The sequence below is a fragment of the Haliotis cracherodii genome, unplaced genomic scaffold (assembly GCF_022045235.1).
Source record: "Haliotis cracherodii isolate W230 unplaced genomic scaffold, xgHalCrac1.p SCAF_1, whole genome shotgun sequence".
Taxonomy (NCBI): Eukaryota; Metazoa; Mollusca; class Gastropoda; order Lepetellida; family Haliotidae; genus Haliotis; species Haliotis cracherodii.
Genome location: NW_027266264.1, coordinates 66424025 through 66451679, shown reverse-complemented (window position 1 = coordinate 66451679; position 27655 = coordinate 66424025). Strand labels below are relative to the sequence as shown.

At 39.4% G+C, this 27655-nt stretch overlaps 1 protein-coding gene across 9 annotated transcripts; it reads left to right on the top strand.

Moving 5' to 3' along the window:
* Window positions 1-367: 367 nt before the first annotated feature.
* Window positions 368-27655, top strand: LOC139459179 (zinc finger RNA-binding protein-like). Of its 9 annotated transcripts, none has more exons than XM_071241262.1 (24): window positions 368-466; window positions 3600-3807; window positions 4413-4500; window positions 5681-5827; window positions 6101-6154; window positions 7264-7448; window positions 9706-9879; window positions 11613-11829; window positions 12292-12396; window positions 12558-12617; window positions 13109-13248; window positions 13652-13797; window positions 13925-14054; window positions 14684-14761; window positions 15778-15851; window positions 16423-16509; window positions 17200-17383; window positions 18195-18339; window positions 19266-19357; window positions 21493-21588; window positions 23356-23467; window positions 24662-24759; window positions 25204-25348; window positions 26234-27655. In XM_071241262.1, exons 2-24 carry the CDS (start codon window positions 3604-3606, stop codon window positions 26296-26298), a joined length of 2826 nt encoding a protein of 941 aa, XP_071097363.1. In that variant the 5' UTR covers window positions 368-466; window positions 3600-3603; the 3' UTR covers window positions 26299-27655. The 9 variants fall into 9 exon arrangements, with proteins under 9 accessions (XP_071097363.1, XP_071097279.1, XP_071097197.1 ...); XM_071241178.1 differs by having other exon boundaries at window positions 5642-5827; window positions 7288-7448; XM_071241096.1 differs by having other exon boundaries at window positions 5642-5827; window positions 15784-15851; window positions 16435-16509.

The following is a 27655-nucleotide window of genomic DNA, read 5'->3' as shown; positions in this document are numbered from 1 at the left end:
TGAAACTGCTAATTTGAGAACCTGAAGTCTTTTGCATTAAATATTGATAACATGTATGTCAGATGCAGGCAATGGCTTTGTTGTCGAGGCCAACATTTAACATTCAGTAAAATTGTGAATGACACGCATGTATTTCATCCCCTGAAATGGTTATTAAATGTAATGAAATTTTAACTTTAGAACGAATCTATCGTTGTTTCTGACATCATATTTATAAATATTAAATGAATTCGCGTTTTTATTCTCATCTTGTCGTGTGGTATTTGCGCATTGCAATCTCTTTACAGAGACGAAGGAGTCGCCATTGGGCATGTTATCAATAGCCACGCGAGAAAGCGAGTACGCAACAAAATCACGTGACCTTTGCACACGGCTCTCTCTCTCTAACATTTTTGTTGAAACGTGTGCTGATGAAACTCGACGGATAATAACACTGATAAACAAAGGATTTCAACAATCCCTAGGGGTACGTATAGTTAAAGTGTAGTTTATGCAATATGTAAATGTTTATGCATATTTTCGATTGACTACATGATGTGGTAGCTGTGATTGAGTACGTATCACATAGTAGAGTCGATCGACGTGCATTATGAAACCCGAGTAACATGTGCTTCATGCTCCTCAATCGTGTATTCCGAGTAGTATTTCGATTTGTGAATTGAAAAGAAGCTGCTAGGAAATTATACTGCAAATTGTCGTGCATGCAAGTAGGGTTTGTTTTGATTGGAATTCGTAACCACGCTGCCAAAGAAAATGGCGGATGCACGCCGGATAAAATGGCATGTCACGTGACTTGGTGCGTGCTTTGTTGTTATTGCAGGCCTGTGTTGATTGGTAATGTTATGAACCTGTGTTCAGCAGAGGTCATTGCCCTGATTTCCTGCACAAATTTAAGTCAGTATCATACTTAAAATAAGGTAGAATGAGTAATTAGCACATCATATGCATTATAGTTTGCATCTATGTTAACTTCATTTCTCTTCTCATCATCAGCCAATATTGTCTCGAACACAAATAAGTCTCATGGTTTGGAAACAATTGGTGATATCGTCTGTGGTTATTTGGATGCGTTTCTCTTTACAGAATATTGTGGCAAGATTGTTTTTGGATCATGTTGATGTAGTATTGGGATTTGGTAAAAATACTGTATCATTGTTTGAAGAAAGCAATTGGTGGATCAATTCATGCAAATTTAGAGCATGCTTTCTCTGTATTTGTATTCTTAAAATCATGTAATAGTTAGGTCTTCAACGGGTTGAAACCTTTTCTGTATCCATCATATTACTATTACTTTTTAATTTTAATGCATTTTTTCCTCTGTTATATGTCCCACTGAAATGTGCCTTTGTTATATTGAATGTGAAAACTAAGGTAACCCTTGAGCCAAAGGATTGAACGGTTATGCATACATATATAACTTTTGGAGGGGGAATACGCATGGATTATCCTCGAAATTTTAACCTATGAGAGAAAATCTCCCCTGGTCCAAAAGCAATGAGATTTCTTTGGCGCGTGATGAGATTTTTTCTAATTTTCAGAGATATTTCATCTTCACACAGTGGGGAAACTGTATTTGATTTTTGGTACTTGTGACTTGTTGCAAGTAAAATTACCAGATTATATAGATATATCCTTGGATATCCTATTTTCCAACATTAATTATTCCTCTGTGAATACATGTATTTAAAAATATTAACATTGGTATTAACAAAAAATTACATTCAACTTATATTTCTTATATATACTTGAGGAGAAATTACGCTAATATTTATGTATTTCTGTTCATTTTCGACTTCATGGAGAATTATTCACGCGGACCATTATAGATCGTTTAGGAGGCATGTTTACCACCATCAGCTGTTCATTTCGGAGACAACAATCTGCAGTCATCAAAGTTTGACAAAGTGTGTTTAGATCGTAATTCAGTATGTTGAATGACATGAAATAGCAAATTATTTACATTCCATTGCTTTCGATGAATTTCGCCGTCTTATTTCCGTCTGAAATGTGTACCATATCAGAGGCCGGGTCTCTGACCGTATCAAATGAAATCTTATCAATATGGACTTTTCAATTAACTAGAAGTGACAGTTCATTATACAATGACCATTGCTCAAGGTTCACCCCCGGAAGTTGAAAAGACTGTTGACATTCACAATGTTTAAGAGATACATTTGAATGATTAAGTCACAGTTTTCTATTTTTATGGACAAATTTGGAAACAAACGTATCAGACCAGATTCTAAAAACTCTAAATCCAACTTGCTGTTTGGCCACTAGAAATAGTTCAAAATTTGTAATTCACGCAAGGTGGCCATTCTTGCACGAGGGTACATTCATGAAAACTCTTCCACCGGTGCCGCCACCGGCTAGGCGAATCTCATCTAAAAAACGATAATTTCTGATCTGAATTTTGTAGATTATTATGGAGAAAGAGTTGTATGTATATTCATTTAGTTTTTGTTTTGCTGTCATTCCAGAAACGAAATTTGCTTGTGTTTTGAAACTTTACCTGTGTCTGCCTTTTTTCTCTTGTATTCTGAACGGACGCACATACATGTAGATCAACGTCTTTGATTTCTGCTAGGATTTAAGTCTTAAAAAATATGTTCAATGACATTGGATTTGTAAATCAGGGAATAAGATTTCCGTGCGCTACCAAAGTGTTTAGTAATTAATCGCCCTTATGTTGAAATTTATAGATTTTGTCGGTCCCAGCTTCCTTAGTACAAATACTGTAGGACAAGACATCAAGTAGTACCAGGGTTAGAAATTAACACTATCCTGCTAGCCAGGGGCAGGTACTAATGCCTGCGGGCTAATACAAATTCCCCCATTACTTCAACATTACAAGGGCATTTTGTCTTTGCACGGGCTAGTACAGCTTTTCAGTTTAGTAGTTCTAACACAGGATGCCCTTTAATTTCGAACATTGGTATACATGATACACATTTACCGTTTTGGGCTTCAAGTTCATTGTTCCCCAATGATATTAAAAGGTAATATTTGTCAAATATTGTGAAGTAGGAACATGCTGAATATTTTCTACACATATTCATGATGTAGTATTCAATATATCCTTGGCATGTGTTAAATACCATCTCATGTGCTATGTATAATCTATTAAATATGCTGTGCTTCTGTAGGTTATTGATGTTGGTATATTTTATAAAAATGTTTAATCATGGTAATATATCTTGGAACATGTTGAAGTGTTTATTGCCGCATTAGACGTAATAAGCCCCCACAGCGATATTTGCTAATATATTGGCTAGCGAACAATCTCAATTAGCACCACCTCCGATTGATCATTGTACAATAGACTTATTCGCGTAAAATACGCACTCATGTGTTATGTGCACCCTTAATTAAATGCTGGAAAAATATATCTGTCATATTTTAACATTTCAGGCTGTCAGCATAAACCACAAAAATTATCTTTCAACTCTGTGTTTTTCTTCACCAAAATAATATTCTAATAAGAGCCCCCTATTTCTAATTTTCAGAGCGCCCTGGGCGTTTATTACGTCGAATACGGTATGTTGAAAAATATTCTACATAGCTTTTATTCATATGTGGGTTTTCTCCTATTCTTCCAGAAGGATGGCTCATTTTGTCTACCCTGTAGCTAATGCAGCCCAGCCGGCCACTGCTTATCCCACAGCTCAAACTGCATATGTGGCAGCAGCACCACAGGCCGCCTACGCTACTGCGGCTCCCCGAGCAGCACAGGCCTACGAGAGCTACCAAGCAGCTCATGCAGCACCTCAGTATGCCTACACGACACGCACACAAGTAGCAGTCACGGTAAGTATAGCAAATAACATTGTTGAGACTATTGTGAGAGTTCAGAGTTATGATAGGGTTACCAGTAACCTATGCTTCTTGTGAGAGGCAACTAGATGGAGCATTTGATAAACCAAACCAACATTAAAACCACACAAACAAGGTTTAAGAGATTAAGAAATCTCCTAAATTTTAAACTTTTAACATTAGGGTTATATTTGCAGAAATTAAATTGAGCATTGTTGAGTATTCGTGGTCTTCTCCTATAACATTTCAACCTAGGGATCAACTAAGTCTTTAACTTGTGACAAGAAAGCCTGTGAATTTCCTGCTTAATTCAAAAACTTGTTGTGTATGATGTGTATTCAGATGTGTTTTGTGTATATTGTTTTATGCCTGGGTCATTAATAATCCAGCTTACAGTGGGAGGCACGTGCATAAATGTATTGTTGATTGTCTAGGTTTGGTCTTGCAGCATGCCACAGTACAGCTGGAATATTCAGATGCTTAGTGTAGAACAATATTGTCCTTTGGCAAATGTGGCATTGTCACAGTAACATCTTCGTCGATCAAAAGTATGTAGAAATAGGTACAGATAGTTATGTTTGAACAATTGTTTGTTGTAGCCTGCAGTGACGTATGATCAAACTAAAGCGTACTACCAACCGGCGCAAGCTACTGCATACACAGCAGCAGAAACACACTATCAAGCAGGTATTGTACCATGTAATGTCTGATAAGTAATTCCTCCGAGTAGTTGTGTAACAATACAGCAGCAATCAGTATCTTTGGGATGCAAGGTTGTACCCTTATCAATGAAGACATCTTGTCAGACTCTCATCATTTTGCCATGGTGGATAACATGGTCAGTTGGTATTGTATGGGTACTTGCATGTAGCTTTGTGACGAAATCATTTGTTTGTTATCCATCATTTGAAGTGACTTGTTAGCAAGAAACAAGATCATTATGATTTCTCAAAGAAAATCTTATACGGTAGGATGATGCTATAGAGCATGAAGAATTGGTTAAAATTTTCAGAGCAGTGTTGTGGCAGAAATAGCTGCCAGACAGCTAAATTTCAGTCAGGGTAAAATGTTCTGAAATGTCCCAGGCCTGACTGGCTCCTGACATTTTACCGATTATATCTTTATGCACACCTAGTTGAGCAAAGTAAAAGGTTCTCCCATTTCAGTAGATCTATATGACATTCCAATATCAAATTGATATCAATCAAGGTTGCAAGATAGGCGTTGCCCCCTTCATAACTTGTGACTCATGATTTGCAATTTGGGTTTACTTTATTAATACCTTCAGAGAATCAAATTTCTGGAAAATTAAACTGTTGCATATTTAAGCCAGTAAAATTTGAAACTAACTAGTAACTTAAAGGGCAAGCTAGCCCACCTGACAGTAATATTTTAAGACTTTTACCCACTGGACAGAAGTGATGCATTTGATGGAAATACTGATTGTATCAAAAGTTGAGTCTTGTGTGGAATATGGTAATGTAGGTCCTACTGAGTCTTGTGTTGAATACAGGGTTAGAAACTAACAGTTTTTGTCCACTAGTCCTTATAATGATAACATATAGCAAAACCTTTAAAATGGGCCAATTTCTACTAGTCCTTAGGATACCTTTACTATTGGGCAGTTTGGTAAGGACTATAGGACTAGTGCCAATTTCTAACGCTGGAATATGGTAAAGTAGGTCCTACTGAAAGTTGTCTGTTTGTTACACCTCTACTGCATGCCATTCAGTTCCATGTTCAGTGTTGTGTGTACAGTCCATCAGCATGAGCAGTAAAGTTTTCATCAGTAATAAACAATAACACACAAGAGTGGTTCCCTCCAAAGCCAAACCGGCCTACAGTACGAGTTCCTCCTACAACACAGCTCAAAGACAACTTGCCCAACCCAAGGCACAGCCTGCAGTACAGGTGACGACAACAGCCTATGTGTACCCAGCCACAACATCGCCCGCAGTGACAACATACACCCAGGCAAGCTATGCGCCAACCACAACGCAGTCCTCATTTTCAGGTATGTGTACCTTTAAATCAACTACAAAACCATGTGTCGTAATCATCAAGAAACAATATATCTTCGTATTATTAAGTAATAAGGTTAGCATTGTCAGCCAAATCATGTATCTTTTGTCCTTATGTCCATTTTTATTAAAACATTTGTTGTTATTTCTGTCTCTTCAGTTTTTGTTTTATAATGTATACAGAACTAAGAGAGAATGCAATTTCTATCGAAGGCTGAGACTTTCCATGCTGTGATTTAATCCTTTTGGCAAATTTTTGTATTCAGGGATTAATGGTAACAGCAGCGCACAAACTTGGAACAAGTACAGTATCTCTCCAGGCAAGTGTTTTCAGGAAAGTACTTGCCTGGTTGGGCAAATGCTATATCCTTGAGTAAATGATAATTCCACACCATATTTGTTTCATTGATGTCTTAAATTGATGGAAAGATCCTGTTATGTTTGACATGTGTTAGCACATGGGACTATGGGAGCGGTGCTACTTTACACTTGTCAGAGGGGTACACAAAGTATGTGATCTAGACTACCAGTTGTTGGACTTTCATTTTTTGTGGAAGCCTCGCTGGCTGAGTGGTTAGTTTGCTGACTTTGTGTGCTGGCGATTAGGTGCCTCACTCTGAGAGTGTGGGTTCGAATCCTGGATGGAACTCAACCCCGAAAAGTACTAGAATTTGTACTTTACTAAGAAAGTGTTATCCCAAATATAACGTTTGTTACATGTGTTATCACATTCTCATTTCATTCACATGTGTTCATGAGTGTGGTTAGCTAGAATATACTTAAATGCTTGAATAAATGTATGAAAGGGCCAGTCAGAATTTTTTTAATGTGTTTAATACTGCAGTAGAATCACATTTGTTGAATTATGTTTGAGGTATTTCTGTATTAGGTATTAAAATGTATATTGTTTCTAGTAGTCGCAATAGTAGGTATTTTTTATTTGTAGAAATATGTGTATGATTGAACCTGTCGATTGGTCATAAGAAGTTAGTACCTAAAAGTAATAATATGACTGATACAAGTGATAGCTGAAAATGGTTTCCTTGACCCAGACAATAGCAAACAGATGTTAAGATCACATATATAGCTGTAAATGCAGATGGTCCAACTTTAACCTGTTTGCAGGAATTAAATAGGATCATCTGTGTAGGGAACTAATGCTTGTACTACTGGCTTTGTGGGGTGACAGACATGCTCTGGACCAGTATTGTATATGTTGATAATTTTTAGTTCAGAAATGTATATATTAGACCACTTCCTTGACACATTTTGTGTATGTTTGATAATGTTAAGGTCAGAAATGCCAATTCATTGATAAGACTTTGTTTTATTACCATTGTCAGATAATTTGTACCACCCAGAGAGGTAGTTGACCTTTATTTGGCGTAGAGCGTAAGTATTTGTTGAGTTATGGTGATATTGACTGCAGGCTATGATGCTGCTCTGTACACAGCGGCCACCTCGTACTACCAGCAGCAGCAAGCAGTGAAGACGGCTGGGACCTGGGCGGTCAAGAAACCTGGTGTGCCATTCAAACCCCGGCCAAAGGGGCCTCCCAAACAACCTCAGCTTCACTACTGTGATGTCTGCAAAATCAGCTGTGCTGGACCCCAGGTAGTAGTGGATCCACTTTCCTTGGGTCAAATGGCCAATGTGTGCTATTAGTTTTGAAAAAATTACATGATTTGATTTCAAATTTCTGATTTTTGTTTGAACATACTTTATGCTTGGCTCAACTGAGCAGTGTTGGATGGCCTCGGTCTTGGCTGTGTGTCACAACCTCTTTAAGTGACAAATAAAGCTGGGGGCAGGAAGATTTTGTAAATGGATAGTTTGTTCAGAAATATGCCCCAAATGAATAGTTTGGCAGTAGTGGAAAAAGAATAGTTTGTTTTGTGAAAAATACCCAAGCATCACAAATTTGGTTGATAGTGAAAATGAAAAGATTGTTTCATGGTGCTCAGTAAATAGATATATGGTTGGATATGGCTGGGGGAAAATACAAATCAAATGGATGCTCCCTGAGGTTTTCACCCTTGAACAGTAAAAGTGATAAGACATGTCATCCAGCAGGGCATGCTGGGTTTGGATGCAATTCCAATGGTTATGAGAATCAGGAAGTCAGCCATCCTATTGATGGAGATCAAATGCTCTATAGATATGCTTATTAAATATCCCTTTGAAATTTGCCTGATCTATGGTATAAGTTTGCAGAGGAGGCAACATATTACACAGACCTTGCAAATATTTTCAAAATTACTAAGCAGTTTCTGATTATTCTGATATGATGAATTATGTGTTCTTTTCTCTGCCAATTGTTCACTCAAGTGAAATCCCATAGGTCACAATTAGCATCATTGATTGATAAACATTAGTGAAGTTATTAGGAAAGTATTATTTGATGCAGCGTAATTCCTTCCTTATGTGCATCACTCTGGTTTGAAATCCTAAAACTATCAAGTGTATTTTTCCAACTGAATGTTACATCAGAATAGGCCCCAGTGTTACATGATTGTTATTGTAAAGGCTGACTGATAAGGTGGACACACATGTTACATGGATGATTTCATTGGGGGTGTCTTTTCTCCCTGTGTTATGGGTGTTTGTCAGGCACAGTCATCTATTTTCTAATCTCATTAAATTCAGTTCTTAATTCTTGCTACTGCAAAAACAAAATTTGATAACATCCCATTACAGGTCATGTACATGTCGACCTTTCGCGAACTTTGACCGACTAATGAAATGACTAACATGAAGTTAACATTAGCCAATCAGAAAGCAGTTGTCTCTAGCTATACCATGTATACAGCACCAGTTTTGAACTGGTGACTAACCTTTGAAAAATATGTCCACATAATCTTCTGGAATGTCTAATAGATGGCCTAAATTGTATGGCAGTACTTCCCACGGGCAATGCAAATTCTCTTCCATTCAAATGTTTATCCCACTGAAAGGTTGTTTGAATGTGACACGTAATAGGATGTCCTCAGATCTTTGTTTAGCAGTAGCGAGAACCAAGATCTGATTTGATTGAGAATCTAATGAGATTGTTTATTTACTGGCAACAGTGATGTAACAAAGCTTACCAGGGCTTTGACAAAAACAAAGCATACAATGTGATCAATACATGTGAGAAATAATTGACCCAATACAATGAGTATCACAATATTTGACACAAACAACAAGTATTCATGGCTGTCTTACATAACTCCAAACCACCCATTTCTTCTTCTGTACTGCCGTTAGATCATGCAGTTATCCATGTAACTATTTGTTCCCTTATCTATTCATGAATGCAGTAATAAAAGAAAACTTATAAATGGATGGAGTTCAAATAGTGCAAAAACCGATGACAAAACAACTACTAAATAAATATCTGTTGCCATTGTCATTATGTGCATTTGGACACATTATGTTTTGTCCTTTGATGCAGTTCAAACAATTGCTTCCGCCGGGAGAGGGGAAGGTTCGTGGTTTGATCCCCGGCCAAAAGACATTAAAATATGGTATTTGTTGTTACCCTGTCTGGCGCTCCGCATTTAGGGGCTAAAACAAAGGACTGGTCGGCTCGGAGTCAGTATCCTGTGTCTGAGTGGGGTATTCATGTTAAACTGCGGCATGGTATCTCAGTGAGCTAGCACTATAAATTGGCATCAGTCCGGACTAGTACAAGCAGCCACTCACATACACACGTGCATGCACGTCGCTATATAAGTGCAATAATCTTGGACGTGACGTTAAACCCAATTTCACCTCACCTCACCTCAAACAATTGCTAAATAAATATTTGCTTGTGTAAAATTGTCCTGCGTACTGATGCATCAGTGCCCTGGTCCATGTTGTTCCTGTACTCCAGTGTGTTTGTTGTCAGACATACCGGGAGCATCTGGAGGGTCAGAAGCACAAGAAGAAGGAGCAGGCCATGAAGGGTGGGGCGGCCCCTGCTGCTAGAGGTCACAACCAGTTGAGGTGCGAGCTGTGCGATGTTACCTGTACGGGAACCGACGCATATGCGGCTCACATCAGAGGAGCGAAGCATCAAAAGGTAGGCTATGGAACTACTGCTCTATGGTCATCATCTGTCTGTCTGTCCATCCATATTTCATTTCTGGAGCATAACTTGAAAACCGTAAAAGAATTTCCTTCCAAAATTGCTTCATGTATTGACCAGGGCCTGAAGTGGAGCCTTGTGCCATTTAGGAATGTTTCAATTTTCCCTGTTTCCGTTGAACAAGTTAATACAAGTTAAGACTCAGCTGATTTGGAGGTAGGTGTCGTTTCAGTGTAGAACTAGAAAACTATTCAACATCTTTCATCCAAACTTGGTAAATGTATTAATCGGGCTCAAGTGTCTTTTGCTATTTAGGAATTTAAAAAACAACTTTTTTTTCTTGTTTCCATGGCAACAAGTTGGACTTTGGCGCTGTTTGTAGTGGTGTTTTTGTCCGAACTATATCTCTAAAACTAATAGGTACTCATTTTTCGAAACTGTACACACACAAAGACCAGGTTGTCAACTGGTGCCTTTTGCTGTTTAGGGATTTTTAGAATTTATATTTTTTCCGTTTCCATGGACTTTGAATTTGACTCTGTCATAGTGGTGTGTATCTCAAATACATATACAGAGTTCTGAATCCAAATCCCATGGTATTGTTTTGATAGCACAATAACTACTCTTGTACACACTATGCAGACAGACCGATTAGATAGAAATTCTCTCATTAAGTTGGACTATAACAGTCAGATGATTTGTTCTTTCGAATTTGTTGGGGCCAGGGGGGATTTGTTGTCATCTGATGACTCTTTTTTAATTAATAAGGGACGTCAGGTTGTAGTTGACATGAGTGTGAAAGGAAAGGGTGAGCTGTATTATCAGTATGTTGTTAATTTAGGTTCATTCTTTCTGCAATACGTTTCACAATAATAGCCCAAGATGGCTGCCAATTTTTTTAATAAGTAAACAGTGGTGTCCAAGCATCTTGTTTTGTCCTATATGTGAACTTAAATTCATACATTGATGTTACAGATTGCTTCTGAATTCAAAATTTAGAATTATACAATTTATAATGAAACATATCACAATATGGCCTTGTGGATTGCAAAATCTTGTGATACACTTTAAACCTCCAATAACAAAGTTGATGGGTGCTTGTTTTATCCGTTACATTAAAGTTAGAGATAGAGGGTGTCCCTGGACTCAATTGCTGTAGGACCCGTCAGCAAGATCTACATACCTACACTCATGCTAGTGGCCTACCATCTTCCCATGGCAAGAGTGTTAACTGACTATAAAAGTCCAGTTTCCACCCTTGCCGAACTTGGCTGGTATTATGGAGTTACATTTTGGCTGGACTAATCAAGGTTCTCACGTGATTTGATGAATTTCGCGATGTAAGACTCATTTTATCACAATATAGATCTTGATTATCGATCAGATTGTCCTGACTGGGCGCCAACATTTTGTGTGAAGCAAACGCGTGTGATGCGAGAGGTGAAATCTGATTGGTCCATAGCAGAGGCTAAGAAGGTTCATAACTGGTAATAGCCACTGGTGGCGCTACGATTGAGCTCAGTAAATCCAGCCTAGTTTGGCAAGGGTGGAAACTGGACTGTTAAAGATGGTCGCCTACTTGTTTAATAGCAATTGGTATTTATAAGAGTGAAACAATAAAATATTGTTTCCACTGATGACTAAAATGAGTTGTTCATAGTTTCAATATGAGGAAGTGTTTATCAGCAACAAGAGAACATCTACATACCTACTCATGTGGTCTACAGGTGCTGAAGCTGCACACAAAGCTGGGCAAGCCCATTCCCTCGACTGATCCTGTGATAGTGTCCAACTCCCCAGCCACCACCACGACAGCCAAGTCCACGGGCAGCGCAGCCACTGTCACGTCCGCAGGGGGCAAGGCAATCATTGGGAAGACTGTGGCAACAGCAGCACAGCAACCAGCAAAAAAAGTGCTTGCAGCGCCCAAAATTACATTTGTTGGTGAGTTGGGGATGTGTTTTCCACCAGATGAGCTGATATCATATGTTGCATGGAAGTTAGTTCCTTTGGGCAGTTCGCCCCGATTATGTTTCTAGGTTTCTCAGCACCATACCCGTGCTCGTGGGTTTCACCGAAGTGGTAAACGTCTGCGACCTGCATCACTTCGGGCTTTCCTCCCACATTAAGCTGACACGCCGTGATTTAACTTGTATACTGTTAAAAGAGGCGTTAAACCAAACTCACTCACTCCAAAAGGTGTTGAATCCAACCCTATCTCATGCATAATGGTTGGACTATAATTGTTGGAACTATCTGTCTTTAGAATTGTTTGTTATGGAGGTTTGAGCATAGGTCAACCTTGAAATAAAAAATTTGCACATGGAAAGCGACAACTGTAATGTAACCTACCAGTCCCATGTTTCATTAGATGTGGAAATGCATGACTGACTCTTGACTTTTAAGGAGGCACACAGCTGAAGACAACAGGCGCTAAGGCAGAGGAAGTCAAGGTAGAGAGCATCAAGGTGGACCAGATGCCAGCCTCGTCCTCTGTAGCAGATTCTGACGGTGAGCCAATTTCTAACGCTGAATATATAAAGAACTTGAATTAAACTCTTCAGTTCCCCAGCTTTTCTAATATTAATAATGTGTGGTTGATATGCCGTTTGGTGTGTGATATATATGTTGTGCAAAATCGTAATGTTTGGTTCTTGATTTGGTTATTTCAGAGCTGGATGCAGATGGGGATAAGTTGAACATTCTTGGAGAGAAAGATGTAGCTCCAGTTGGTGAGTATTAGTGAATAGTGTGTGAAACTAAACAGAGCAGTGTCCCTTGGGTGGCAGGATCGTCCGGTTGTAGGCTCGAGTTCAATGTTCCACCAGATTGTGATCACCAAGGGGTGCACAAATATGGCCTGGGTTTTCTTACCACATTTTACTGACACCATTTTTTGAAGGTTGCATCAAGCTTAGTGGCTGAAACATTGCTGATTTATCTCACTCACTGATGATGTTGCTATTGCTCAATGGCTGTAACATTGCTGATGTCACTGATGTTGATGTCACCCGATACTGATGTTGATGCCACTGTTGTTGATGTCACTGTTGTTGATGTCACTGTCGTTGATCTCGCTCAGTGGCTGAAACATTGCTTACACTCATTGTTGTTGACGTCACTGATGTTGTCACTGTTGCTCAGTGGCTGAAACATCTCTGATGTCATTCACTCTTGTTGCTGCTTTTATTGTTTTTCTAATCCAGCAACACTTCTATTACAGGTCATGAATACATTGAGGAAATGAAGAATGACCAGGGTAAAGTTATCAGTTTCAACTGCAAGCTCTGCGAGTGTAAGTTCAACGACCCCAACGCCAAGGAGATGCATCTAAAGGGTAGAAGACATCGACTACAGTATAAGGTAGGCTGATTTCATTAAGTACAAAATTAGCTGTTAAAACAGGAGCTCCACAGCCTTGATTAGTTTAGCTTTAGCTTGTGAGACTGTTATTATACCCCAGACCTTTTAGGTCTTATATAGTTATACCTAGGTTCCGTCTGAAAACTTTGTCCGCGCGATTTCTCTTAAACTATTCAGTGGATTCATATTAAACTTAGTACATATAATCTGTGTGTGCCATATGGAGGGGCGCAGTCAAAAGATTTTTTTTTTAATATATATTAATTTTCCATTTCTTATGAAGTTTTCAAACCCTAACCCTATCCATTATTTAATTTCAAACTACTGACACACTAGGTGGGTCGGGGGTATTAGTGTGTTTTTTGAAGACGTATGTTTGCTGATGAAGTGTGTTGTGTTCCAGAAAAAGGTTGACCCCAACCTGCAGGTGGAAGTTAAGCCCAGTATCCGAGCACGCAAAGTTCAGGAGGAGAAACTGAGGAGGCAAGCTCAGAAGGAGGAGTTCTGGCGACGCAGAGAACAGGAGGAACGGTGGAGGGAAGAGATGAGGTAAAAAACACATCGGTAACACCATGTGATATGGCCAAGATTTTGTTGACAGCAGTGTAATACATCCAACCAACAACCCTTTAGTAGAATTAAGATTTTTATAGCAAGTATTACCTTTTTTACCTAGGATGGAAGAGGAGATGTACTGGGAGCATCAACGCCGCTACGAGATGATGGAGTATTATGAATGGCAGCGGCATCAGGGACCCCCAGGAATGATGCCGCCACGCCCATTCATGGGAGGGCCTGGACCAATGGTGAGATATCAAGTTTTATTTAGCTGTCTTTTTTCTTTCTGATTTCTTGTGCACTTTCAAATGTAATTACCTCCCCATTTTGGTCAAAAAGCAACCAAAGTAATAATGTCTATTGCTTCTTTTGGGACAAACGGTTGGTCTGGGACAATGTTTCACCCATTCCCTGTGCTATAATGAGAGAATTATGAAAGATTGTGCACGTTGTGATGGGAGCTTGCTTCGTAAAAGTTGCACGCTGCTCACTTCCGTATAAACTCTGGCAAGTGAAACACATGGATGAATGTTCATATAAAATAATCCATGTTGAGGTAATTCTATGAGACTCTTTCATGTTAGAGACTGTGCTCCTAACTGATTCTTGTGGGTGATAATTCTTGCATCGTTATTGAAAAAGATGTGGCACTGCCACACTCTAAAAGGAATAATGTACATCCTCAAAGCTTTGAAACTTGTGAATTGCTCTTTATGTCAATCAGTGGATTGTTGGTCCAGACTTAAGTGGACATTTTTAGTCCACATTTTTAGTCCACTAGTTATTATGATGATAATATATAGCGGGAAAAAAGGGTTATAGATCAGTTTTTACATGTTCTATGAGTTTGTTATGACTTTGTTCATTTCGATTGCAGCACATGAGGAAGCCAGATACAGCTGATGATCGCCATGTGATGTCCAAACATACTGCCATATACCCAACGGAAGCAGAGGTAGGCTTAGGTTGCCATAGTGATGGTTAGAGCATGGCCGTTGACAATTGTTATTGGGGCTGTAAAGGTACACTTTGTAGCAAGCTATAAAATACTGACCTTTAGTTTGACAGTAACATCAAGACTGGGTAAAGCATGTCAAGTAGCAGTATTCCATACAAAGGCATGATTAGGAACTCAGTTATGACTAATTTATTGACTTAAGGTATTTAGTCCTAAATTGACTTTGGACCTGTTGCATATACTGTCAGAAAATAAAAGTTGCCATATATTTTCATACCATATACATGACATATGCACTGATACTTCAATATTAGCTATATATTCCAAATCAGTATTTTTAGAGTGAGCTCACTTTCACAAACTAATTATCATCATTATTTTAAAAGTTAAGAACTACCTTGCTCTTATGTTATTTGTATTTTATTATGAATGACCGATGTAGTGGATAGTGTCTGCCTGTAGAACATAAGGGTTGGGGTTCTTACCAAAAGACGTTAAAAAACTGGTCAGCTCAGAGGCAGTATGATGCGCCGGAGTGGAGTATCCACATTAAAACTGTGGCATGGCATCTCAGTGGGCTAGCACAACAAAACTGGTATATGTTCAGACTAGTGCAAGCAGCCACACACAGCCTGCATGCACATTTCACTTTAAGTGCAATATCTTGAATGTAATATCTAACCCAGTTTCACCTCACCTCCGTTTGCATCCATTCAAGGTTTCTTGTGTGATCTGTCAGACTAGCAAATGTCTCACCAACATTTTCTTGATTAACTAAAGTAATGTAATGTATGTGTTGTGAAGCTGACCTACCTGGTCACTGTCATCATCTGACACACCAATGCTGTATCTCACAACACAACCACTGACTATGCTAATATCAATTATTAGGTAAGAAAAGGTAAAGTTTTTCTGACAGACGCACTAGAAGTCTATAAATTATGTAATGCTCAAATTTGTTTGTATTTAAAATTAAATGGGAATGTGTGATTTTTTTTGTAATTTTGTTCCAGCTTCAGGCAGTACAGCTAATCGTGTCTTCTTGTGAAAGAGCGCTGAAGCAGGTCTCAGACTTCCTTGCCGACAGGTAAATTTATGCAATGTTTTTATTAGAATTGGTCCCTAGCAATCTATGCTGGTCATATGAGGAGGCAAGGAGGATGGGTGGTCAGGCACTTTGACTTGGCTGCTTTTGTTTCCTCGTACTTGGACAATGTGGGACATTGCTCATAACGTCAGTCACAGGATTATCTGGTGTTGATTTGATTGTTTGCAGGGGGCACAGGTGGCCCAGTCGTCAGCCGCTATTCGCTGTTCAGAGTTGCGTCCCTTGGGCATGCTAGAAACCTATGATTGTGGGTTCGAATCCCGGTTCGCCTCAATTGTTTCTAGGTTTGTCAGTACCATACCTGTGCTTGCGGGTTTTCACCAAAGTGATAAACGTCTGAGACCTGCATCACTTCCAGCTTTCCTCCCACATATAGCTGACACGCCGTGATATAACTGGAATACTGTTAATAGCGGCGTTAAACCCAACTCACTCACTCACTGATTGTTTGCAGACCTCTATCATATAGCTTAAGTACTTCTGAGTGAAGCATTAAACAGTTACTAGAACTGAATTACATAAGGAAGACAGTGAGGTATATGAGACCTAGTCTGTGTTGCAGTGATGCGCCGAAAGATGCCGAAACCGAGAAAAAGGAAAAGAAAGAAGTAAAGAAGGAGACTGAAGCTAAGGAAGGGTAAATGGCAACATTGAATTTGTATCTCTACATATGGTATCAAAGATCGTGTAATTGTCAGCGTCAAGCCCATGTCTGTTGGGCCAGGATCTGCAGTTACTCTCCAATTTTCGTCCTTGGTTATTCAGCAGCCACACATTCTCTTGGGTTTAACATGGCTGACATGCAGGGATATAATATAACCGAAGTACTGTTCAAATTAGCGTTATGCACCTCACTCTGTTACTCCTCTCGGCATTTTGGATGAGAATAGGATCTCAGCAATCTGTATAGCTCAAAATAGGCCACTTAATGGATCAGATGACTCAGTGACTTGGTTTAATGTGTGACATTGTACCCATGTTGCTAATAATATCAATCACTAGATTGCCTGGTCCAGACTATTATTATTTTCAAGCTGCAGTGGGCGGTCGGGTAGCCTAGTGGTTAAAGTGTTCGCTCGTCACGCCGAAGACCCGGGTTCGAATCCCGACATGGGTACAATGTGTGAAGCCCATTTCTGGTGTCCCCCGCCGTGATATTGCTGGAATATTGCTAAAAGCGGCGTAAAACCAAACTCACTCACTCACTCACTCACTTCAAGCTGCAGTCGTATACTTGGAATATTGTTGATTGTGACAATAAGCAGAGAAAACAAATATGTTTCTTCATTTCATGTTGAATGTTGAGGATTGTATGATTTCCTTGCAGTGAGAAGAAGAAGGACGATGACACTTCCCCGCGGGTCTTGAAGGGTGTGATGCGTGTTGGGGTCCTGGCCAAGGGGCTGTTGCTCCACGGAGATCTCAATGTCCATCTAGTCGTACTGTGTTCCGAGAAACCCACACGCACACTACTGGAGAGAGTGGCTGACGGACTGCCCAAGCAGTTAGCTGTAGGTTGCACTTCACATGGAAGTAGTGTTATGGTGATAGGAAGCAAACTAATATAAGGGTAACGCTATTTTTCAGGGCATTATCATTTGTCAAAGCCTGAGGTCTTCCATTAACTGCCTGACGAAGGAGGGCAGTTGTAAAGACCCAGGGCTTTCTGCAAATGACAATGCCCTGAAAAAATAGCATTACCGTTATAGCTAAAATGGAATGGAAGATGGAATTTGTTATCAAATATAAAGAAACAACAACATCGGTTTTGAAACATATACTGCAAACTACACGAATGTCACTGACCCACTTTTACAAATCACAGGAGGTTAGTCTCGTGACTACCTCTTTAACATTGGATATATGTAGCATGATACTATTCAATTTATTGCTCAGCTGGCCATAAGGACTGATAGGTAGATGTCTGGCTTCGCCTTAAATCAGTTTACTGTGACTTGAAACTTGAAGCTTTAAATACTGGATTACTAAATGTAAAAGAGTTACTACGATATTTGTGTAACAGAAATAAGGCAGGTTTTAAAGAGTAAGACATGGCCATTAGTTAGCTGGCCATAACACTTGGGAAACTTGAATAGACTCTATGTTTTGTCCTCAAACCTATTTACTTTATCATACATGTGTTTGAGTCAGGATTAGTATAAATTATATTTTTACTCTAAAAAAATACATATTTTGGAGATACTATTTCAAAACGAGCTGGTTATCAATCAATTCAAACTTGTAGTGCCTTCTCCTATTTGGAAACTCCTGTCAGATTTTATGGGTAAATAAGATGTAAAACAATGCCTTTTGTTTTTGCAGACTGTAACTGATGAGAAGTTTGAAGTGAAGCGGTGTGTGGAAGAAGCTGCCATCATCGTGAGCAACACCAAGGAACCTCCTACAACATGCACTGTGACGTTGACGTCGCCGGTGATGAGGGAAGCTGCTTCAACAGAGGGTGGAGGTAAAACGTCCAAGCTCAACTTCCTCGGGGGTTGGGGCAGGGTGATAGGGGCATGATGAAATCCGAAGGTTCAAATTGATATTTGGTATTACTTTCTCAACTTGATTTGAAAGAAAGTTTATCAAGACTAAAGTTGTAGAGTGGTCATGTAACCAGTTGTTTAAAAGTCCACTAACAACCCTTCAATTGTTAAATTTCAATTTTCAAACATGATCATTCTACAAAACCCCAAAACATTCAAATCAAATAGAAATCTGCATAATGGCATTTGATGTAAGACAAGATCTTCTTAAGGAGACTTTGAAGAAATTAATACTAAAATAACTCCTCTTATTGATACATTATTCTGTTACATGCCATTGGATGTTCTGATTTGATTTGACATTAATACAGTTTGTTTGTTGCCATGTGATGCAAACAAAGCTTCTAGATACCCACAGGTTGAGAGAGGAAAATGGAAAAGGAGCGCTGGAAGGATTTTTGACCATGATGAGGGGGCCGTTGGAAATTGGCCACTCTTGCACACACCTTTATCTACTTTCACACCCATCATTTACATATCCGCTGCTTTCTTTACACTTCTTTTAATATATTCTGTTTGTTTTGATGTCTTTAAAAGTTCGAAATAGTTTTATTTTGTATATTTCTGTTCAAAAATTTATTGATTTTCATGTCCTTAAAGTTTAGTGCCACAAAGCATTATTTCAAACTCCAAACAGTTATTTTCATTTTTTTCTTTTCCCAATACTGGCTTTAGTTTGTTTTGCTTTCTCTTAGAACATAATCTTTTATCGGCTTAGCACATGCTTTCCTTTGCCTGATACGCCAACCCTTCTCCGTCTGTTGCCATTCCGCCCTGGTTCCCCATCCATGGTCAAACACCCGTTCCGAGAGGCTACCCTGAAATCTACAACATTGTGTTATAGAGACTCTAAGCGTCAAAGACCCTCCGGATGTGCTGGACAGGCACAAATGCCTGGATGCCCTAGCTGCACTTCGACATGCTAAATGGTTCCAGGTTCGAGTTACTTTTATTTATTACTTTGCAGCCTTATGTTAGCTTTCAGTATATCATTGACAGAAAAAAAGTGGAAAAATTCCAGCAGTTTGTCACAAATTGATCGCGTGGGTTGGGCATGGGTTGGTGTGTTATTTGTGGCTTACAGCATTGGTTGGGCATTGATGGATGGAAGGAAAGGAGGCTGGTGTATGATAGGGACCTGGCTCAGTCAGCTTCACGAGTTGTCCCCCTTATATGGAATTCATAGGATCTGCCCCTAGCACCACACAATATCAACAATAAACAGTTGAAGAGTGGCTGGGGAAAAAGTAATTTCAGAGTTGCGTATTAAAATGCATTTAGAAGCATTTTGTTAATTAAAGAGTTCTCATGAGGAAATGATCATGTCTGCCTTTGATGATTGTGATTTCTTAGCACACGAAATTGGGCAGTTCTTAGATTCCAAATAGCATGTATTTACAATTATCATATGGGAAATTGCGAGTATTACAGGTTGAGCTTTGTTGAACTTCACGCTTTGAACATAATGATATAGTAGTGTATATTATTCTGAAATCTTGAACTACAAATGTAGAATTCTTTATGATTTTATGCCAGGTCAAACTGACTGCTGCATGTAGGTCCGGGTAGGTCATGGGATAATCCTTATAAAAGATTGTAGCTCATACTTAAATATATACAGTTTTCAAGGCTATGATTGTTTAGCTGAAGTTCTGAGCCAGATTCCTTGATGCCATTTGGCCTACATTTCAGGGCAGATGTAGATATTTATATGACTTGAGTGACTGTTGGATAACAGAATGCAAGAGGCAATCAAAAACACCTGCTCCCTACCTACTTAAATTAAGTGCCAAACCATAGGGAAAGGCTTTCTTATGTCTTTACATTGTGATTATGTTACTTGTTTTGGAAATTGCGTGGATTTTTTGGACAGTGAGAGAACCGTTAGTTGAGTGGATTTGAGAGACATGAGTTGTGTGGAGTGAGATGTGAGTTGGTTGTGATTGTATGAGTGCTGTGGATGCTCTGACGTACGCGAGTTGTGTGGGGCTGCTAGTTGCTGTAGTGGAGTAGTATACTACTGCCTTGAAATGTAAAAGTGTAAGTAGTGGTAGAGCATAGAACGGGATCCTCACATTACTACCTGGTCATCTTTGAGCTAACACTATTTGTTACCTGTGTATTTCGAAACGTAAACAGTATTTTTATGCATGTGAGTGCACAAATTTGTAGCTATTGACATGTCATTGTGAATTCTTTTTGTTGATGTGTCTACACTTGCACAACTACATTGGATGGGGTCTGTCCCTCTTAACGCTTAGCAAGAAACAAAAAGCATTAACTGTGATACTGTTGATGATAAGAAATGACACTGATGGAGATGTTATATCTGTCTATTGATACAGAAATACTTTGATGGTGACAATACCAGAAGTGGAAGATGTTTATGACTAGGGTTTGAATTTTTTTTGCTGAGTAAAAATTGTCAAATATTGTTCATTGCCCTTGAGAAAAAGGTGCTAGTCTATTCAAATGGGTTAGGAAGGTTGAGTGGTCAGTATGTGCTCAAAGATAACCAGGATTGTCTTGGTTTCATCCATCTCTGCGTCATCTGTCCGTACTGTCTGTTGGACATGGGCTGAACAATACATGCATCTCCTTCGCGGCTCAGTGTACATGAGGCTGGAAAGTGTGGACGCCGGAGTCGGTCGGGTTTTCTTGTCTGTCCACCCGTCCGTACGTCTAAGGTGTCACGTCGTCCATTTGTCTCACAGCTGTCACATGGCCTATAGTGACGTACTGTTCCAACCAGCACGCATATTGTTTGCCCCGTTTATAACTCAGAGATTAGGCAGCTGTAATATTGCGTATGCTCTTGTATCCTTGTGACATTAACATAGAGACAAATGGTTGGCCTAAACATGCTGTTGAAAAATTCAAGAATCTGGCAAAGTTGCTTTTTTTTGTTTGATTTGTAACCATTGATCGCATGGTGAAAGTGATAAAGCTTAAGTTTGAAGGTAGCTAGACTGAATGAGTAACTATCTTCACGGTCAGATTCTTGAATTAATTGATTCATGTGACAGTATTTGTATGTCTAATCTTGCTGCTTTGCCATCCGTCTCATTTAGGCTAGAGCTAATGGACTCCAGTCTTGTGTGGTGGTGATTCGAATACTACGGGACTTATGCCAGAGAGTCCCCACATGGACCCCGCTCAGTGAATGGGTAGGTGGATGGTCACTGGAATGACCAACTATACTAATCAAAACTTGTTTCTCTTTAGTGAGGCCTAAAATGAAATTACCTTGTGAGGATTACATGACAGAAGAGACAGACAATAGTTTGTTATTGTCTGTCCTCTGTACGTAAATAAAAACAACAACTTTTTACAAATAAACATTTGTAATATGTATAGAACCATTCAGTAGAATTAGCATCAGGTTATACTCATGAAACCAGCATGAAACAACCAAATGTGAATGAAATTCAAGGTTATTTTAAGGCATTGTGTTAAGAATTCCTTCTTCAATTCCTGTCATAAATGTTATTCATGTTGGTTATCTAATACTGTCTACTGTCCACTATAGATGCTTACTGCTAGATCCTTGGGGACCAGTTCAAAAGTTTGATGTCGGATAAAAGTTTTAAATCCTTAAGTTTACAGGTGTGAGTTTTCCATCGGCCAAAATCATCTTACCTGGTTTCTCAATGTTTATAAAGTAACTCATCTTCCTGAGGCAAGGAAGTTAACTGACTAAAAGTCCAGTTCCGTCCTTGCCGCACTAGGCTGGAAATTCTGGGCTCGATCGTAGCGCCACCAGTGGCTATTATGACTTATGTCTATGTCCCTCCTATTGACCAATCAGATTCCACCTCTCAAATCACTCGCATTTGCTTCAAACAAAATTGCAGCCCAGTGAAGACGGTCTGATATATTATGTTTGTCATTGTGTTTTGAGTATTACAAGGAATTCAACATCTTCTGAAGTCAGGCTGTTTTTTCTGCATCTCTCAAAACTTGATGAATTAAGTTTTTCATCCTGCATTGAACGATCCCTTCAAAACAATACTATCACAACAATATTGAAAGAATTGTTAGGAGAGACTAGAGACTGCCTCTATCAATACCACCAAACTTTCTTTAACATGTCTTTCAACTTAAAAATATCTGATATAAGAGAATGAGAAAGCAGTGTTAGATATTATCTCATTCACCATTCCTCACTCACAATGAGAAACAAGATTCCGGGGTAGAATAGGTTTTCAGCAACCCATACTTGCTGTAAAAGGCGACTATGCTTTTCGTAAAAGGCAACTAACAGGATTGGGTGATCAGGCTCGCCGACTTGGTTGATGCATGTCATCGATCCCAATTGCGTAGATCAATGTTCATGATGTCAATCACTGGATTGTCTGGTACAGACTCAATTATTTAACAGACCGCCGTCATATAGATGGAATATTGCTGAGTGCGGCGTTAAACAACAAACAAAAAAACTATGAGAAACTGTTGCATGTCTGACATTAAACTATGTTCTTGTTCATAGTCTTGACGAGACTGATGACAGAAAGGCTAATGAAGGACATTGCAAGTTTTTAATTTATTGACATAAAAGGACATTATTTGTTTAATAAAATATAATTACCTGATATTTCCATGTTCTTCCTTATGGCATGAAGACGGAATTCTTAACACAATGCCTTTCTGTGTGTTTATAGTGCACAGCATATGCAGATAACGGGTGTAATGACTTTCTTTGTTTTCAATTCAACCTTCATTATTTTAACAGTTGCCTCATGATTGTGGTGTAGAACAGGTTACCATGCTTGTATTGACAACCAACTGAAATGTGGATCTGGTGGTTACAATGTGTGACCTAGTTGACTCCCGTTGCACCTTCATGGTGGCGGCTGAAGGCCCGGCCAGACATGATCATTTACAGGCCGCAGTGGAACAGCTTTGTCATTGTATTTCTCCTGTTTTCCTATCAGGCCATGGAGCTGCTGGTAGAGAAGTGTGTAGGCAGTGGGGGTATACAAATGAGTCCCGGAGATGCTCTGCGCCGGGTCTTTGAATGTATTTCATCAGGAATCCTGCTGCCAGGTGAGGAAAAGATCTGTACCATTTACCTGCACCAGGTGCATGTTGACATTAAAATAACGTTGCACTCTTGTCCCATAAATCTATCAAAGATGAAACAGGTGCATAAACTGAATAAGTACATCTGAGACGACTGTATCATAAGTTTACATAAAAATTGCTGTTAAATGAAATAGGATGAGCACTTGATCTTGAAGTACCCACAGCTTTATAACGTCAAGCCCAAGAAAGGATGGCAAATTACATAATACACAGAGATTAATGATGTGATATGGTACATAAAGCTTGGAGGTATTCACTGTCTTTAAAGATCGTTGTTGTGTGGAAAAGTAAGGGATAGTCGGACACAAATTTGAATTTTTTTAACGCGAATTTGTTGTAGAAATCTGTTAGGTTGCACTTTCCAATAATAGGTTGCACTGATGCATGTTTTTTATGGCTAAATGGAGTCCTGCTATCCGTTGGCTGCTTGGGAAGCCTGTCAGTGTGAAGGGCTGCATTCACCGAGTTGCATGTCATCATCCACCATGATCCATTGACAGTGGGTCCAAACACCGATTCTCCCTGATAGAATAATGGTGGTCCTTGATCTGTCCGCACTATAGCTGCTCTTATGGGTTATGCCAATATTGGAAGCATCCGACTCACTTTGGGCTTTCATTCATGGATATTCCACGTAAGAATAGGACCCCCGGCAACCTAGGGAGGCGACCAATTGGTGGTCAGGCTCGTCGACTTGGTTGATAGCGGATCATTATATCCCGACAATGTGAATTGAAGCTAGCATTATCGAGTACTTGATTGCCTGGTCAAGACATAGTTATTTACTGGCCATCATTGTATAGCTGGAATGTTGTGGTGTCGTTAAACAACAACCAAACAATACTTTGGTACTTCTTCCCACATTGAGCTGGGTTATGACTACGAAGTGGTGTCTCGATTTCCTTATTCTGAGATTCCCTTATTATATAGTTGAACACTGTGGGGATTACAGGTTAGAATGGGTCTCCAGCTGTGAGACCTCATGGATTGGGTGGTCATGCTCTGATGGCATGACGGCAGAGACCGATGCGTGGACCATTACTCACAATATCTCGTCCAGGTTCAATTGTGCAGGCTGCCATGGTATGGATGGAATATTTCTGAGTGGCATTAAACGACAAAGAAACAAGCTCTGATCATATTCATTTGTTGTAGGAGGCCCTGGACTGTATGACCCTTGTGAGAAGGAAGCATTTGATGCTGCTCAGTCGCTGACCAATCAACAGAGAGAGGAAATCACAGCCTCAGCTCAGGTGTGTACTACCTAGGGAGCACATTGCTGAAACTGGGATGCCAAAAATAGCCAGGCTACTTTATTGGACTAGTCACTACCCTTTGTTTGAGAATATCTGAGTTAAGTTTGTAAGATGGTTAACTATCTTTTCTTAGCGCACAAGGCCCATTCGTATACAATGAAGTTGAAATATGTCACAAGTTTAGCCTTGAAAGTAATGTCTTTTAAGTAAAGCCTGTTGTCACTTATTGTCCAGATTGCAGCTTTAATTCATTCAGACTTACCATGTTACTTAACTTTCAACAATGGCCAATTGGACTGCATACGAATCATCAATGCACTTTGAGATATGTCTTGCAGATTATGATTTTGACAAAGGAAGTGAACAACAAGTTCTCTGCCAGCAGGGCAGGCACAAGGATATAAGTACCTGGTCCATAATGAAGTCTTTATGTTGTTGCAGCATGCCCTCAGGCTGATCGCATTCCGTCAAATCCATAAAGTCCTGGGCATGGACCCTCTTCCTCCACCACGGTTTCAGAGACAGAAGTTCAACCCTCGCAAGAGACGGCGAACCAGCTCAGCTGGAGGGGAGGGGGATGGTGAAGGTGGGTGTCAGGAATCAGTATGTGTGATGCTACAAACCCAATGTTTTATTTCTTGTTTCACAATTCTCCGTGGTCGAGTTGAAAGATCGTCTGTCTGGTGAGGGGAAGGTCAGTGGTTCAATCCCCGGCCATGTAATACCAAAAAAACATTAAAAAATGGTGCTGTTGTAACCCTGCCTGACGTTCATGTTTGAAGGGCTAAAACAAGGACTGGTCGTCTCAGAGTCTGTATACTGTGTCTGAGTGGGGTATTCATGTTAAACTGCGGCATGGTATCTCAGGAAGCTAGCACTATCCAACGTGCAACCACAAATGCACTTCGCTGTTTAAGTGAAACAGTCTTGAACGCGACATTAAAACCCATTTTACCTCCCCGCTTGTTTAATAGATTCTAGGGCAAATTACCACGGAGCAAGGTGGGAAGGATTTAAAAAAATTATTCAACTTATATTTTCAGTGTAGAATAATTTTTTTAACCTTCAAACTAATATCAGTATGGTCTGATTGTTCCGTAAGTCCTTAGTCTACAGATAGTGTCCAGTTTTGTATGAAGTCCTTAGTCTACAGATAATGCCCTGTTTTGTATGAAGTCCTTAGTCAACAGATAATGTCCTGTTTTGTATGAAGTCCTTAGTCTGCAGATAATGTCCTGTTTTGTATGAAGTCCTCAGTCTACAGATAATGTCCTGTTTTGTATGAAGTCCTTAGTCTACAGATAATGCCCTGTTTTGTATGAAGTCCAAAGTCTACAGATAATGCCCTGTTTTGTGTGAAGTCCTCAGTCTACAGATAATGCCCTGTTTTGTATGATGTCCTCAGTCTACAGATAATGCCCTGTTTTGTATGAAGTCCTTAGTCTACAGATAATGTCCTGTTCCTTTACAGCAGGTGAGAAGAAGGATAAGAAGGATGGTGATGAGGGAGCTTCTATGGACACTGCGGACAATTGATGGTGTTGTGTAGACTAGCATGGTTGTTATAGAGGAGATAATACACAGTTACGTCACTTGGACTGTCGGCGGCACTGGATGCAAGTGTATGGATGGCATGACATTGATTCTTATCCTTGACCATCTGTCTGTATCTTCTGGTAATTTGGCACTAATAGCTACGACGATAGCCTAGGTTTGTTGTGCTGTATGACAATACCATAGGCCTGTTGTGCTGTATTACAAAGAACTAATTGATGTGTCGGGCTTCTGTAAGGCTGGGTCAAGACCAGGGAAGCCTTACCTGTAGCCTGCCTGCACAGGTGGGAAGATCCGATTCCTTATTACCTGTTGAGTCTTGGTATCATGAGCTAATCACTAATAACTTTCCATTTTTGTGTATAATTGATCATGAAATTCATTTTTATCACACGACATTAATGTTGTGGTTAATGTTCCATTTTTATGTTGTTTTCATTTCGTTTAGTAATTTTAGTGGGATGAAAAAAATGACAACAATGTCCAACATTTTAACATTTTTCATTGATTTCAATATTTTCCTATCATTTGTTAAAAAAATAAAATTATCAAGTCTCAGACCTTGCCACAAGTTTGAAATGTATTCTGTATGCCTAACAAGGCTCAACTTTATTGTGTAGTATTTTGATAAGACCTATTTTTGGAGAAAATTACCATGTCACAGAATTTGTTGTTACTCGATAAAAGATCTAGCTGAACGCAGAATCTTTGACGGACTGCATTTATGTCAGTGTATATGCTGTGGAGATATGTATTGTCTGTCATTGCTACTTTGTGTATACTTAGCTGTCGGCGTCAGGTTGCGTTTACTTCCTGGTTCACATTGCCACCTTGAAACGAACTTCCGTTTGAACATTGTGTACATTGAGCTTCATGTGTTCATTATTTATGATAGAATTACTTAAGTTTCAGGGTTTATGCTTCTGTGTAAACATGTATTTATAGATCATCTATCTGCATGGACATATTTTCATAATCTCTGTATTAAGATGTATCATAAAGATAACTTCAAAATGTCTCGTCTTCGACGTGGAAGACCTAGAGCAGTTTTCCTTTCTGATTACGTTAACTGTTGATGTATGCTCTTGTTTTCAATCTTTGTAATTATCCTTTGGGAAGTATTTGTTTGCAGTATGCATGATGCTGACAATGGTGGCCAGCATAGCAGTCTGAGAGCTTACTGGTTTGAATGTAAGGCTTACAGCTGTGTAGTGCCTGACTCAGCAGTACAAAACTACAGTTCAAATTGAGCAACCACCTTGTGTGTTTGTGCTGTTGCGGTCTGTACATGTGGAAAATGTTGATGTGCTTTTATCCAAGTAAACTCATGAGCACTTCA

What these genes read in the sequence shown, in the direction of transcription:
- LOC139459179 (XM_071240667.1), top strand. Translation starts at nt 3,604, where the DNA reads ATGGCTCATTTTGTCTACCCTGTAGCTAATGCAGCCCAGCCGGCCACT. An exon ending in GCACACAAGTAGCAGTCACG is followed by an intron (nt 3,808 to 4,412) that starts GTAAGTATAGCA and finishes TGTTTGTTGTAG; the next exon opens with CCTGCAGTGACGTATGATCA. An exon ending in AGAAACACACTATCAAGCAG is followed by an intron (nt 4,501 to 5,641) that starts GTATTGTACCAT and finishes TTCCCTCCAAAG; the next exon opens with CCAAACCGGCCTACAGTACG.